Source organism: Microtus ochrogaster, linkage group LG10, assembly GCF_000317375.1.
Source record: "Microtus ochrogaster isolate Prairie Vole_2 linkage group LG10, MicOch1.0, whole genome shotgun sequence".
Classification (NCBI taxonomy): domain Eukaryota; kingdom Metazoa; phylum Chordata; class Mammalia; order Rodentia; family Cricetidae; genus Microtus; species Microtus ochrogaster.
The window spans coordinates 18,251,889-18,267,518 of NC_022035.1; the positions used below are offsets into that span (position 1 = coordinate 18,251,889).

The 15,630-nt window shown below is 40.6% G+C and overlaps 1 protein-coding gene across 2 annotated transcripts; it reads left to right on the forward strand.

Annotated features, from left to right (window-relative positions):
• The first annotated feature begins 395 nt into the window (after positions 1-395).
• On the forward strand, positions 396-15,391 carry Rap2c (RAP2C, member of RAS oncogene family). Of its 2 annotated transcripts, none has more exons than XM_005363785.2 (4): positions 396-469; positions 1,968-2,750; positions 5,050-5,363; positions 12,910-15,391. In XM_005363785.2, the coding sequence occupies exons 2-3, from the start codon at positions 2,478-2,480 to the stop codon at positions 5,326-5,328; spliced, it is 552 nt and encodes a 183-aa protein (XP_005363842.1). In that variant the 5' UTR covers positions 396-469; positions 1,968-2,477; the 3' UTR covers positions 5,329-5,363; positions 12,910-15,391. The 2 variants fall into 2 exon arrangements, with proteins under 2 accessions (XP_005363842.1, XP_005363841.1); XM_005363784.2 differs by lacking the exon at positions 396-469 and adding an exon at positions 1,729-1,831.
• The last annotated feature ends 239 nt before the right edge of the window (positions 15,392-15,630 follow it).

Sequence of the window (15,630 nt, forward strand, 5' to 3'; positions counted from 1 at the left end):
TTCAGTACATGCAAAAGCAAAGAACTTTCTCCTCAGCGAGGCCAAAACAAAGATATTAAAGTTGACAACAGGTGAGATGGCCTCAAAAAGAACAGCTTTGACAGTTGTGTGACAGAGCACAGCCTTGCTTTGACGGCTCATTGCTGGCGGGATCAGAAGAGGAATTTCCCCATTCGGTTCTAAGCATGGCTGGTGGAGGGCTGTGGATTCCACCAGACAGTCTGGAGACAGCCAGACTGGGCGATGAGCAGCAGAGCTCCAAATCTGGCAACAGCACGTGTGGGCAAGGAACAGTGACCTATGGGGGGAAGACTCCAAGCTCACAGGCCAAAGCTCTTCCAGCAGGGGGCAGTGCCTTGGATTGCAGGCTGGACCCAAGCTAGCAGGAGGCAGAGCTGGAGACTTCGCTGGAGGGATTGCAGCAGCTTGCCACCGAGGAGAAACTGAATCAAACTATCCTTTGACTACTGTAAGTGACATTGGGGAATATTGACCAGGGACAATGGGACCTCCCTCTTCTGTGTTTCGCCTTTTTTTCCTAATGTCTAACACTTTAGACTGCTCATTAAGGCTTGCAAATGAGGAAATGTGGAGTCACTTTAACTAGGCTGGCCAGCGACTCGCTCAGATTTCTGAGTGTGCTTGAATAAAGAAGGGAGTGAAAAGCCCAAAATACTGCCCAGCCTTGTGGCCCCGTGAATCTGACATAAAGTTTACAAATAGAAAGTTAGCAGTAACAATTTTCTCTAAAAATAGAACTCAGTTTAACAGGAGAGTTATTATTTGTTTTTGAATTTCAAAGCTATGAAAGATGGCTTTTAAAACAAAGTCCCACTGTGGAACAGCCAGCTGGGCAATTTCTTAGACATGCAGATGATAAAAAAAAGATTAAATAAAATTATTTCACGGGCCCAAACATTTGCAATCAAGTTTCTTGAATACTGGTTCCCATTTCTGCTGTGTTAAACAAAACTGAACAGCCCACCATAACGTCTACTTGTAATGTTGATGTTTTGATCTTTGTGATTTTTTTTTAAAAGAGCTTGTATTTGCTGAGGGACGTGAGGCAGCTATGCCAATTGATAAAGTACAAAGTGGCACTTATGACTAAAACAGCACCTTAAAAAATCAGAGCCCAAACCAACTCTGAGGGTCCTTGGCTTACATTGCTCAGGACAAACATCAAGTTGAAGAAATGTCAGTGAAGAGAATCAACTTCCTAAACTGTTTTATTTTCCTAGCAACTTCCAGCCTAGGGATGTTTGGTGTTCTCTCGGTTGCTAGATTATTGGCTGGCGGTCTTGCAAGGGCCAAGAAGAGAATCTGGTCCTCAGAAACAGCTGGTGGACGCCTACAAGTCAGGGGGACTCTGGCGGGCCAGGGGTCGAGAAAAATCGGCCAATCGCTACCAGCCTGCCTGCAAGGGAGCCTTAGGTTTCACCGAGGCGCCCTTTCTCAAGGCCATGGCCCCGACTGGTAACCCAGCCGGGCCGGCTGGCTCGCTCAGCAGGGCGCGGCCCTAGCGCCACCCGGCTCGCCCCGAAGAAGAGGTGGGACTTTCCCCACCGGAAGTGAACGCGTCCAGTCTCGGGGAATTGGGGCACCTCAGCCAGTGTGTCAGGGAAACCCTTCCGGGTTTATGCTGGGGGTGGGGGGGGGGGGGGGAGTGGGGGGTGAGTGAAGAAAAAAAAAGAGGTGGGTTCGACTGGAGTCGCGGCCGCCGCCGCCGCCGCCGCCGGACGGCCCCCGCCCCTTTCCCGTCCGCTAGCAGCAAGGCCGGGCCGGCCGAGTGGCCATGGCCTTGGCTTGACTGAGCCTCCCAGGCGGCAGGGTAAGCGGCAGCGGCGGCTCCAGGGAAGGAGGCAGCAGAGGCGGCGACTTTGGGGGCCGACGTGGAGGTCAGGCGACTCCTAACGTGCGCCCCTTTCCGCCCTCCTCCGTCCCCGTCTCCCCCCCCCTCGTTACAGGCCGGACGACCCCCGCGAGAACCCGGGGCCCAGAGACCCCGCCCCGGTGACAGCGAGCGCGGCGGGGCCCCGAAGCCTCAGGCCGGCTCGGCAGCGGCGCCAGCAGGAAGCGGGGTCCCCGGGCCCCTTTGTGTGCAGGGCGGGGGAGGGGTGGCGGGCAGCCCCCGGCCGCGAGGCCCCCGCCCCTTCCCGCGTGGGGGTGCGCGCGCGGCGGCTCCCCCACCCTTGCTCGGCCGCTCGCGGGCGCTCCCTCCTCCCCACGCCCCCCTGGCCAGCCTAGGGTTCCTATAGGAAGGGCATTACCATCCCATCCCCACCCACCCGACACTTGGCTCTTTCCCCTCCCCCTCCTGTAACTTCCTCCTCGTCCCCGGTTGGGCCCTCGGCTTCTCCGCACTCTCCTCCCCAGTTCGCACATTTCCGCCCACCTTCCGCCTCGCCTTGCCGCAGCGCAGCTAGCGGGTGTTATTTTTTCCCCCCTTTGGGTAGGAGTTGGTGAAGGTGAGACTCATGAGGGAATACAAGGTAGTGGTGTTAGGGAGCGGAGGGGTTGGCAAATCTGCCCTCACCGTGCAGTTTGTCACCGGGACTTTCATTGAGAAATATGACCCCACCATTGAAGATTTCTACCGCAAAGAGATCGAAGTGGACTCTTCCCCCTCAGTACTGGAAATTCTGGACACCGCAGGAACCGAGCAGTTTGCCTCCATGAGAGATCTGTACATCAAAAACGGCCAAGGTTTCATCCTGGTGTATAGTTTGGTTAATCAACAGTCTTTTCAGGTAATCAAACCGAGTCTTGTAATTTCTTCGAAGGGGGTGTGGTAATCCTACATGTACTTCTGATTTGCCTGAGCTGTGCGTTAATGAGTGTGTTTGGCTTTTGAAAGTTTGGTGTGGCATGGGCAAGCACTGGGTTATTTCTGGAGGGTGCTAAAGTCACAGGCATCGACAAACATTTTAAAGTTATTTTTAAGAAAAAGAAAAGTGAAAACGAAATAGGTCAGCCTGCGTATATTTAGCCCTTACTCTAACCTGAAGTTGCGTATTCAATTCAACAAGTATTGATTAACGTGCTCAACAAAATATTTCATAGATAATCTCAAGTAAACGGAGCACGAAGAAAGAAATTGTTAAGTCCATTATCTCGTACACATAGATTTAAAAAAAAAAAAAACCTGTGCGCCTGCTTCCTCCGCTTCTCTATTCGCCTCTAAGTTCCTCAACTGGAATCCTAAATCTCAGTGCTGCAAAATGAGTACAAGTCCTGTTATCGTGGTATTTTACTTGGGGAGGGGGGGGGGAATGCAGCCAGAAAGGAAGTTACTAGTCTAAAGGACTAGTACCTAGGATTCCTAACCACCAGAAAGTAAGAATGACTCTCCTTTTCTCTCGTTGATCCGAATCGTTTCTGCCATCGTAGGCTATACTTAGAGAAAATATGTGGAACTGGGAACGCTGAGCGCGGGCAGTTTTCTTATCCCAGCGGGGTAGCCAACCTGGATCTGGTCCAGCTGCTTCGGAAAATGCGTCCTGTCTTTCACTGGGAAACAGACTGAAGTTAACGTTATTTTAAGAGATGCAATAATTGTGCTATTTATTCTTTGAAAATAAATGACCTTGTATTGACCCGTTATATTGACCTCCATTGATTTAGGAAACGGATATTTTTTCTGCATTTAAAGGTATGCACTTAATGTTGCTTACTTAAGAAATCTTAAGTGCCTTAGCCAGTATAATGTGCTAGTTTCCCATTCTTCAGGAGTTGAAGTTTAAGTGCTACATAAGAATTTTTCCAGTAACCTCAGAACAACTTCAAGAACTTCTTTGTAAAGATAGTAAGTCCTGAGTAAATGAATCTAAAGTACATTTTAGGTAGACTGAGATTCCAAACTAAAGTACCATAAAGGCATTTCCTTCAGAAAGTACTAAGGGTATTTTCTAAGGGGTCCCCAGATTAGTTTGTTATCAGCAGCCTCTCCCGAGGCTGGGAATCTTTTCAAGGGCGTCTCCTAAGATTTTCACTGGACCCACTTCTGTCCTGGACATCAGTGTGGAATATGGAACTGTGGCATTATTTCAGCAGATACATAGATTTTTTTTTTTGAGGCGAAAGTTAGTATTCTTAGCTAAACTTGTTCCATAAGGAAACTCAAAAAAGCAGCTTGACAATCTAGATAAGATTGAATGGGTGTATTTGACCTGTGTGCGAGTGTTCTGTTCACTGGAGTTACTCAAATACATAGTTTATAGTTTAAGTCAACTCATTTTAGTTACAAAACTAAAAACAATGCAATTTTGGGCCTAAACCTCTAATATCGTCTTACATCATTGATGTTACTGAAAGGCAGCTATGACTCTGATCTTCGTGGGGGAAATCAGGAGGAAACACACATGGGAGAAGAAATGTGTGACTTCCCACCCACACTCCAGATGTGGTGTCCTTCTTGGGCCATGCTCACTGTTAGGACAGTTGTTCGGTGGTACAAGGCCAAGCACATAGTAACCAATTTAAAATGAAATATTTATGTGTATGAATCTGTTTTTAAAACTGGATTTCTAAGCATTACAAAGTGGGTTTTTGAGGGGTTGTTGTTTTGGGGTGGATTTTTGGGGGGAATTACCTCTTAAAATACTTTCTCTTAAGCCCTCTTGCTGAATGACTAGGAGTTACAGAGACACTGCAGTCTTGTGCTGGGATAACAGGTGTTACAGGGAATGAAGACAGCTAGGCAGGTTTAGGGAGCTGGCCAAACATCTGTATGTGCAAATGGATTAATCATATTTGAGAACTTGATTCTTTAATTGAAATAGACGGAGGGTGGGGGCTAGTGGTTAGATGAATTTTAAGGTTAGTGTGCAACTTTTCTATTTTATATTCCTGATGCAGAAGCACAGCCAATGCCTGTGGAGATTATCTAGTTCTCATGTCCACGGGGGAAAATGACATTGTTGTCTTTGTTTCAGTATGTGGTTCTAGCTTTATATGATACCAAGGAATGATTCTTGTGATATTGTAACACATCTGCTGTGGAATGCAAACATATAATTTTGTTCTTTTCCTTTGTGATTGCTTGAATAGGATATCAAGCCAATGAGAGATCAGATTGTGAGAGTGAAGAGATATGAAAAAGTTCCACTAATCCTAGTAGGAAACAAGGTGGATCTGGAACCAGAAAGAGAGGTTATGTCTTCAGAAGGCAGAGCTCTGGCTCAAGAATGGGGCTGTCCTTTCATGGAAACATCAGCAAAAAGTAAATCAATGGTGGATGAACTTTTTGCTGAGATCGTCAGGCAAATGAACTATTCATCCCTCCCCGAGAAGCAAGATCAGTGTTGTACAACTTGTGTTGTCCAGTAAAAAAAGAAAACCTCAATCATGGCCATACCGAGCAGGTTAGTTGTTGGTGGAATTGTAATTGTATGGGCCAGGTGGCCTTTTGGTTTTGATCAAGTATAAAATAAACAACTGGTTAATAGTAATATGTCCATACATTTGACACCACCTTAAGTTTCTGTATTTTTAAAATAACATTTTTTCCTCAGCATAAAACCATCATCATTCAATGCAGAAAACCTTTTTAAACTGCAGATAAGCAGAACAAAGGTAAGAAATTGTGTGTATTGCCATTGATGAGATTTGGTCTTTTAAGGAGTGGCTTCCTATTTTTCCTTCTCAGCCTTACTCGATAACATTTGGAGGGGATGATTCATCCCATAGTACATCTTTCCCATGTTCTGTAGTCTTAGTGTCCAATATGCACAGCAGAACACTGAAAAATAATATCACAAGATGATGAATAATTTTCTGATGTTTTTAATGCTTTTATATTCTGGGCAAGAGAGCCACTATAATTGAAACCACTAATTTTCTAATCACTCAAGTACTTGATTTAACAGAATGATTATTTAATCAAGTTCATCTGTACCTTGCACTTGTGCAACTTAAGTGACCTCTGATAACAAATTACACCGTCACAAAGTACCTTCACTTCATTCGAATACCTGATGAAGTGAAAATCTGCTTAAATCATCTCTCATATGTCAGAAGGAACCATCTGAAGCACAAGGGGGCATTTCTACTCAGCTTAATAAATAATGCAACTGAGAACAATAAAAACCTTCACACCTTATGATAAATTATAGTATGTTTTGAAGAGCTTTTGGGAAAATAAGGTCATGTAAAACTTTATTGAGCATTTAAAATGAGATGATTGCATATATATATAGAGATAGAGATAGATAGATAGATAGATAGATAGATAGATAGATAGATTTTCAGCTGAATTGTAATCGGTCAAATAGTCTCACTTAGAGTAGCATTTAAATAATCATATAAAGCACCAATACTGTAGAAGATTAAGAAATCCACAGTAAATGCCAGACTAGCAAGACAGTATCAGAATATAGCTGACCCTTCTGAGTCGGGGCTGAGCTCCACTCTAGGAAGCAGCTTTGCAAATGGCAAGAGGCATGCCAGATCACAGATATGATTCCTAACCGGAGGTCTGCCTTTATTTGTGCTGCCTAGAGAAAGGACTCACAGACCCTAATTTATCTCTTTAGACAAGGACTCTTGTCAGGTAGTGTCACCTTTGAAAATAAAGGATGACAATGGTGCTTTCTTCAAAATGCCTTTACCATCCCAAAACATTGATGAAAACCTCTTTATAACCTCTAGCTACATCTGTTATTTTATACAGGCACTGCTGGGGCTTTGGTCTAGCTTATGGATGCTGACAGTGGCGCCCATCCAGTGTAGTTCTTGAGGTGGGAACAGGCTTATGTAGCTGTGTATGTGATTGAGTCCCACATTTTTGACTCTGCAATCTGTCTTTTAAGTTGTAAATGAGCTTCAGGTTTGAACAAGTCCTGTATGCTGATAGCATCTGTACTACTAAGTTCTACTTCTCTCACACTTTTGAACAGAAGATGTAAATCTATGTACTTTGTTTCAGTTTTAGCATCCTTATAAAAAATTAACCAAAACATGTAAAATGGTTCTTCTCGTTGTTAATGTAGGAAAGGAGGGTAAAAGCAAAATTAGTCTCATATACCTAAAGGGTCAATTGTTACGCCTGTTGGGATTTGGATAATTTCTATAGATATCCTTAAATTTTTATTATAAATTCTATCTGAGTTTGTTTGACTGTGTATGCTCTCATGATCTCAGTTTTCTTACTTATAGGTTTGTATACATGGGAGGACTTGAATATACCAAGCCTACTATGTTCATGTTTCTTGTTGATTAACAGCAACTAAACTGAGATGGTATTCCTACCAGTAATTACACATTTTTATTAAGTGACTCTGTAATAATATATAGCTTTCTGCTTGATTTATTCTTCTTGTAAGCAGAGCACATGGCTGAAGGTGTGGCCCCTGAAATAAAGCACTTAATCAGCTGGATTTCTGAAGGATCTTTTCCAACAGTGTGCACTGTATGCAGAGTTTTTTCTAGTGCCAAGTCAGATGGAACTGATAGGTATGCAGGTCTGTAACCTGAGGCCAGTGGAGTTCGTGGTTGTCCTTCCTCACTGTTACCTGAACAAGTATGTGATGGATTGTGAGTCCCTGTGAGTCATGGAGCCCTGCAGGCTGTCAGTTCCAGATCTAGACTGACGATCAAACTTCGACAGGAAAGGTGACTTGAGAAGGGTTTGTCCTTCGTCTTAGGAAAGTACTTTGTCTGGTTAGAAGTAGTAATACTTAAGACAGAAAGACCATGGCTTCTGTTAATGGTTGGCTGTGTTCAGCTGAGATGGGGATCTCTTAGTGCTCTTAGAATGGCTCCTGGTAATTCCTCACATTTATTTTCTAATACCCTTTCATTTGGGTCACCAGTCTGTTGCCCAACACCTGCTCCAGGGCCCGGCTCCCATGATTGTTTCTTCCCCTTTTACCCTCCCACTGGCAGTCATTTTATTGTAAATTAGGAAGTGTGGCAGATTCTTTAGACCTGCCATCCTGATTTCCTTACTGACTGACCCACAGTGGCTTCTAGCAAGCACTTTGTAGAACTGTTTCCCCGGGCAGCCGCAGTTTCATAAAAGCCTAGGTCAGTGTTGGAGCCCTTGTTTCAGTCCCATCTGGTGGATATTATTTCAGTCGACATGTGCTGTTTGGGTATAATGGTATTGAGAAGGATGGCTGTTTTGTTAATAACATACTATAAAGGAAGAAAATCAGAGCAGTATGGGCATTGAGAAGAAGGAAAAAGCAGAAATTCCCGGTACTCAGGGCTTTGTTTTTGAGGGCTGTCCTATGTTTAGGGCCATCAAATGTTGAGCAGCATCCCTGGCAGTTACCCTGTAGATTTGATATTATGCTCCAACCCTCCGCTTTTGACAAAACCTATTATCTCTAGAAATTGCAGACTACCCATTGATTGTGGGGATTGAGCGATCCCTCGTTAAGAGCCAATGAGCTTAAGGAGCTTGGGAACAGTAGCATTTGAGTCGGGCCTTGGCAAATGGATATGGTGCAGGGGATAGAAGGGAGAGTTTTTCCTAAACAGAAGGAATCTGAAGAAAAGGCATAATAATAGCCTCAAATGTTCTAGCCATGTCTCCAAAGAAGGGAGATGTGCATTCAGGTTATCTCTTATGTGATAATTTGGTCTAACCTTTTGGCAAATAGAGTTTTTAAAATGATACTTGAAGCAGTTGTATATGTCAGTCCAGCCTTGATGAATGTTACAAAGGAAACTTTTTTAAAAAAGGAAAATGTGTTCTTTACTGTGGGCTGAAGGTCTGAAAAATGTTCTACCATTTTCCTCAGCATGATATGGAACAGGTTCTCCCAAGTACAGTAAATGGTGCATCAGAGTACCAAACACCAGGAAGCGAAATGAAAGAACAAAGATCATTATTTATGGCAGCCTCAGTTCATTATATATGTCAGCCTGAAGAAAAAGGGAGATTCTTATTTCAAGACTAGCACGTCATTTCACGTGGCAGCGGAGTGCCGGGGATGGTAACAAAGACTCCTGGGAGGCTCAGCCATCTATGAATGGGATTTTATTCTAGCTGGGTTTATTATTTCTTAAATGGACTAGGATGGATTCCAATTTTCAAGATTTTTAATGTAAATGTAGACTAAGAACAGTTTCTTAATCTTTTTTCTTTTCACTAAATATGATAGTTCAGCAAATGTAAAAGGAAGATCCTCAAGGCAGATATTTCTCATATGAGTAGAACCCTAGGGTGCATCTCTGTTGCAAAAAGTGCATCATCTGTCCCCTGCCCTATTTAGCTTGAGACTTGGAGTGGGAAAACAGTCCCCTTTTCATATTGTGAGCCAGAGAGAAGAGGAGGATTTGGGTTGGGGAAAAGCTTGCTTTGGGGCAGAGTACCGTGAGTGCCTACAGTAGACCTGGGGCGCTAGGGATGAACAGAGCTGTTTGCCTTCCCTGCCACTCTTGATTCTCCCCGGCCCTTCTGACCTCCACAAGGTTCTCAGTTTGACACTTCGGACGAGATAGGTGCCTCATTAGCCCTGCACTGGGTGTGGAGGTGTGACTAGAGAGAGACTGTGTACCTATTCCCTCTTTAATTGCTTCCTCTCCACCTCAGGATTAGGCTTTTAATATAGAATGAAATGTGTGCAGACTGCTAAGTTTTACTCCATTACCTCTCTGGCTTAGAATGGATCGTCAGTAGAATTAACAAATATTGCATCATGGAGCTGGAGAAGTGCCTCTGAGGAAGCGTTCTAGTCTTACTACTGGAACAATTCTCCTCATGGGATTGCTTCTCAATGGAGTTGTACAAATCAGAAGATAATGGAACTAAGAAAAAATGAAGTCCTGTCAGTTGTGGGGGAAAACGTATCCAATCAAAACCATATGCACAAGTCCTTGGATTAGCCATAAGTTTTGGTCTCTTTCAGAAAGTACTACTTATATTTGTGGAGAACAGTTCTTTACTTGGTGTGATTCAAAGTTAGCAGTTGGAGTCACATCATTGGCCTCACATTATTCCCACTGGACATGGCGACAGTATTTGAGATGTTGGAATTGAATTCATCATGGTAAAGCATTTGACAATCTTAGGTCTAGGCAACAAGAACACTATCTAAACTATTCCACTTGACTCAGGGTTCATCATGTGCACTCAGCATGTGTGCTTCCCTTCCAGCATGGATTCATCTTTTGCTGTCTGTTTAATGGGAGACAATGAATACTGTTAATGTTTTGGTCTTCCTATTCCGGTACCAATAAGATTTATACAAATTAGAATAAAGGAATGAAACAAGATAGGTAACAACAACAATAAAAATCTGCCTCGAACACATAACAGAATTTCATTAATACAACTAATATTTAGCTCAAATATGAAAAGGTCAAGTAAAAATGTAAAAAGAATTTTATCTTTTAGGATTGTCCTTTGCTTAAATCTCCAGAATTTCAAATGTCTGAAACTAGAGAAGAAAAAAAGGAAAGAAAACAGTGACTGGTATTGCACGTCTATATTTGCTAAAATGAGAAAAATTATGGTAGTAAATACCATTGTTTCTAAAATGGAAACTCTAGTTAAGCTTAAAAAAAAACTTCACAGACTGGTAGTGTCTCATGATCCTTTGTTACCATCCCAGGCATTCTGGTGCCTCGTGAAATGATGTGTTTTGTCCTGAATCAAGAATCTGTCTTTTTCTTCAGGCTGACATAAATAATGATCTTTGTTCTTTCAGGTCTCTGTGTGGTGCGTTTGTGTACCAGGTTACTACACTTGGGAGGTCCTTTTTCACTTACTGAGTCAGTGTTTGAACTACTGTTTGCTTCTGTTTTTTACTCTGATAATTTTATTAGAAAAAAAATATTAAATAAAACCAAACACTTTAGTGAGAGTTTGAGTAGAAGCTGCCAGAACCAAGATTTGTTTGCTGGCTGGTAGCTTAAGTATTATCCTCTGGCCTGTGGACAAGGAAAGTAGCAAGTTAAGGCTTTGCATCAAGTGTGTCTCAGTGTAATAGCCGAGAGTGCAAATGCACTGGTCTGAGTGACTGCCTTTAAAGAGTCGGGAGTGCTTTTCTTTTAAGTGGACGAGAGCGTTAATAAACTGAACATTTCGCTGTCGCTGTACAGCAAGGACATTTACATTTCCCGTCCTGAACATTCCTAATATGAGAGACACTGTCTTTTTGGCTTAATGAAAGAAGTTGCTTCAGGATTTATTGCTGCAGAGGATTATAATGTATTGCTCTTTTAAAAAGTGGCTCTTATTTGTTTAAAGGTATGCTCAATGTTAACATTGTTGGGTGTGACGCAGAGTTGGTCTGCTTGACTTGATTTCACTGGAGGCATGTAGATAGATCGAATGTTACTCAGGGCTGTCTGGGTGGGAAGTCATGGATACGTAGTTTTTATTTCATTTAGATTGTGATTAGTAAGCTGGTTTGTGGGATGTAAGTATTTTGTCACTTTGATGGTAGAGTGTTAAACCGTCACATTTAGTATCTTAGATATGATGCTGTAATCATATCTGAAAAATCCAAGCTCTTGTATGTTTATTTTGAAAATTGCAAATTAGAATTTATAGTATACTGTTTTGAATTAATCAGGGGAAGTCTAATATGAATTAGTAGAAGTCAAATATTATATGTAAATGATCAAGCACTTTTTGGTTTAAAAGATACATAAATCCTAACTAAGCTTGAAAAGCAAATATCCTTAGTGTAGATATTGAAGAATTGATGATCTGATCCTAGCGGTTTAAAAATCAATAACATGGTTATATTATATCCTCATTTTATGGAGTACTTTCTCACATTGCCTTATATGATAGAGATAATATCTCTGTGAGGGAAGAATTTTTCTTGCTATTTTAATAATGATGAAACTGTACTTTCTCAAACTTAACCCATGTTCTAATCTAATACTTAGATTTCCATGTTTAAGCCTGACTTTTAAGAAGACCAAGTTTTTCTTATAGTTTCTAAGGAGAAAGCTTTTCCTAGTGTGTTTAGGGGCAGAATCTCAATAATGATGAGTGGGGATGTCTTTCAAAGGGATTGTGTTTATGATACAGCTAATGAGAACACATTCTTGGAAGCTCTTTGAACACTAATACAAGTGTAGCTGTTAAGTGAATGTAGAATTATGTGTTTGTAGACATTGCTAGAGCCCATGCAGATCCCACACCAACTTACTTGGCACTCCTTCATAGTTGCTTTCCTTTTGTTTCTGCCTGATAGGCTAGCATATTTTATCTTCTACAGTAAACAACAAACACAATTTCATTCCTGTAGAAGCCAGTTGGTGACTCGGCACAGCTGAAGGGCATAATATGTGTCTAAATGATAGTTTTTTTCTCTCCTAGTATTAAATGGAAGGCAGAAATCTGTCAGCTATAAGGATAGAAACTGAAGAATCTCTATTGGAGAAATTCTTGTGAGTGAGAGGGTTCCATGAAAAGAGCAGATCAGAGTAGGGCGTGTGGCCTGCTGTGTGTCACCCTCCAGGTCTGAGTGTCTACACTCTGAGTCATACAAAATTCCCACAAAGCCAAACTTTGGAAAAAGTAGTATACTTACAAGGTAACTCATAATGAGCAATGAAATCTATCACCATTTCAAACCAGAAGCACCATTTGTCCCAATTTCTGTATTGTAAGATCATTTTAATCAGTACAAATATTGTTAATATCACATATGTGTGACTAGGAAGTGTCATACATAGGATTATAACAACTACTAACAGACGCAGTGTCTTCTCTCCGGTTCAGCCATACTACACTAATGCTTTCTGGGGACTTTTCTGAATCTGCAGAAAATGATTCTGTTACTTAAACTGATGGAGACCACAGTGAAATTAAACCCTAAGATCCCATACTAATGAGCTTCAGCATGCATGCATACATATGGATCTGTTGTCAGGGTTGCTTCTGAATATTCAACTGTATATCTCTAAGTTTTCATGAAATTTCTTTGATCTTTCTTGCAGATAAAACTCAGAGGAAATTTGCACAGATGCTGCTTTGGAGAACTTTACAACCTGGGTTGCAGAACTGAGCCTTGGTAAACCTGTCTCTATCACAGCATGTTGCCATACATCTAATGAAGTGCATAAGGTCTTTGGCCCTCAAGATCCAAGGACCTTAACAGTAATGCTTAGCACGTTTACCATACATTTAAAATCTGTTCTTTATCAATCCATCCTTTTATAGCTTTTTAAGTTCTTATTGATGGCTAATATGAAAGGGTTAATTTTTAATATGTTAGTTGATTTCTTTAATCAGTTTCTCAACTTGTATTTATTACTCAAACTCAGTATTACCTACTCAATGCCTTTTAAAAGAAAGATATAATGGAGAAAAATTGAGCCTTAAACAAATGGTTACTTCTGTATATTACCTCGTACCAATGCTTCATCCTGTTTGTAAAATCTTTCTCCTTTAAATGGTTGCTTAATACTTTGAGACTTTGTTTACGTGTGGCAGTGTTGTAAAAAGAAACTAAAGATCACATTTTACCTGTATGGATGGAATTTCCCTTTTCTTCAAGTGCAGTTTGTGATGTGTTTTGTAATTAACAATCTGAAAATTACAGGTGATATTGGAAGTTGATTGTACGGCATTTACTTGAAGAATTTGATTCCATTGGGCCTTCACATGTGTTAATCTCATTTACAGCATTGAATTGCGGCAGTAACATTTTCCTTTCTGTGAAGTTCTAAACTTAGTTATGACCTACTTAGCAATGCCTTTGAAAAGGGATATTGTGTCCATGGTAAATTAATTGTATACCTAAACAGAGATAGCTCAGTTTTGCCTGTCAGGCATGTCATTGACATCTTGTAGACTTCTGCACATGTAAAATTGAATTCAAATAAAATCATGTACACTTTCTAGTTCTTAATATTTGTCTTTCTGAACAGTAGTTTAAAGCAATATTTGTTGGTGTTTTTCTTGCACTATCACAACTGCTTTTTAGTTTTTTTTTTTTTTTTCAAGAAGCATGTTCGTAGTAGAGACAAAAATCTGTGTAACAGGAGGGAGAATAGCACCAAGTCTCTGGCTGTTTTTATTTTTTTTCATTTTTGCAAATGTGCTTTCTAATAGCCATTGCCTTCCATGTTGTTTACCTAATCAGCACATTTTGTCTGAATACTTGAACATTTTACCAGTAACGCAGGTATAGAAACAGAGAAAGAAAAACTTACAATGAGTAATCTTTTGGTTCAGTTTTAACATCATGACCAGTGCTTTTTCTAGCAATTATTTTTCAATTGTATAAGTTTGACAGTATTTTGTTCTTGAGTTTTTATTTGATTTTATTTGTGTCCTTTTAATATGCAGAAGTTAGAAACTGCAGCTCACCTACTGCACCAAAGTTCTCAATTTTAGGAGCCCAGCTTTAGTCATTTGAACATGCTTCTAAATAAAATAAAACCAAAACTATACTTTTGATCTATAATAATAGCTCAATAACTTTGTCAAGAAAAGCTCTACTATATGCAGTGATGGTTTGTGGAAAGGTGTGGCAGTTTTAAATTTGTCTTGTGCGTGGTGTTCAAATAAAGTGATATTTACATTCATGTGATTTACTGGTCAGCATGGCCATTAATGAGTAGAAAATGATTAAGCTTTGATTTCCTTTTTTTAAATCGTGTTGCATTTGATTCCTGATCAGATTCCCTCAAAGTGAGCTCTTATTCTTCAATTTGGGATTTGATGGTGAGATTATAAAGGTAGAGGCAATCAAAACATTGTTCCTTATTTACAAACGGCTTGAAATGAATACTTCATTTAAGTTTGCACTTTAAAACCAAACCCTCATTTCAGAGTAGCATAAGTGCTTGTGGCTCCACATTACTAGCTCTGTGAAATTCTAAGGGAATCAAGTAATTCATGATGACTTCAATTGTCTGCAGACTGATTTCATACAGTGTTCTTTCCTATGGACATTCTTCCCTCCTTCCTTCCCTTCTTTGCCTTCTGTCACCTCTATCTCTATCACAGTGTTCATTATCATTGACCTCAGCAGCAAATTTCACTCGGATTCACTTAGGATCACAGGAATCAGGGGAAAAGTGGTTTTAAAGGTGGTTTCTCCAGCACATTTTAAGAAAAGGGACCAAAAGTTATTTTAGCTTCCTCAATAGATTGCATGTTGCTTATTAGGATAAGAAGTGAATATTAAATGCAATATATGTCTTGTCTTTACTATGGCATCTGTTTAGGAGTTGTTCAGATCACTGCAGTAGGGCTCTGCGAATAAACCATGTAACCTATTATCATGGATCTAATGTACTGTAACTTTATCAGTGAACGGTAAAATCTCCAATAACAAGTACAAACATTGAACAATTACCTATGAAGATTTGTAAAAGTAAAATTTTTCCAATAGATTTCATTCTTGTCATTTTGTAAGACGACCCTGCAGTCCACCTGTTTGTAACTTTTTTAATAAAATAGATATCTGTATTACTGAGGCTTGTCTCTTTAATTATTATTGGTATATTGCTTCTTGTTCTAGATTTGCTAACTTGTTTCTTTTTAGCAGAAAGTCATTATCCACATGATACGTATTATAGTACATAATTTAAATAGAAATTAAAAATTTATTCATTTATTTCCGTAATTGCTATTTTGACATTGTAGAGGGAATTTTAAAAGATGTCCTAAATTGTAATGCTTAATCAATTGGAAAAACTCAGAAATGA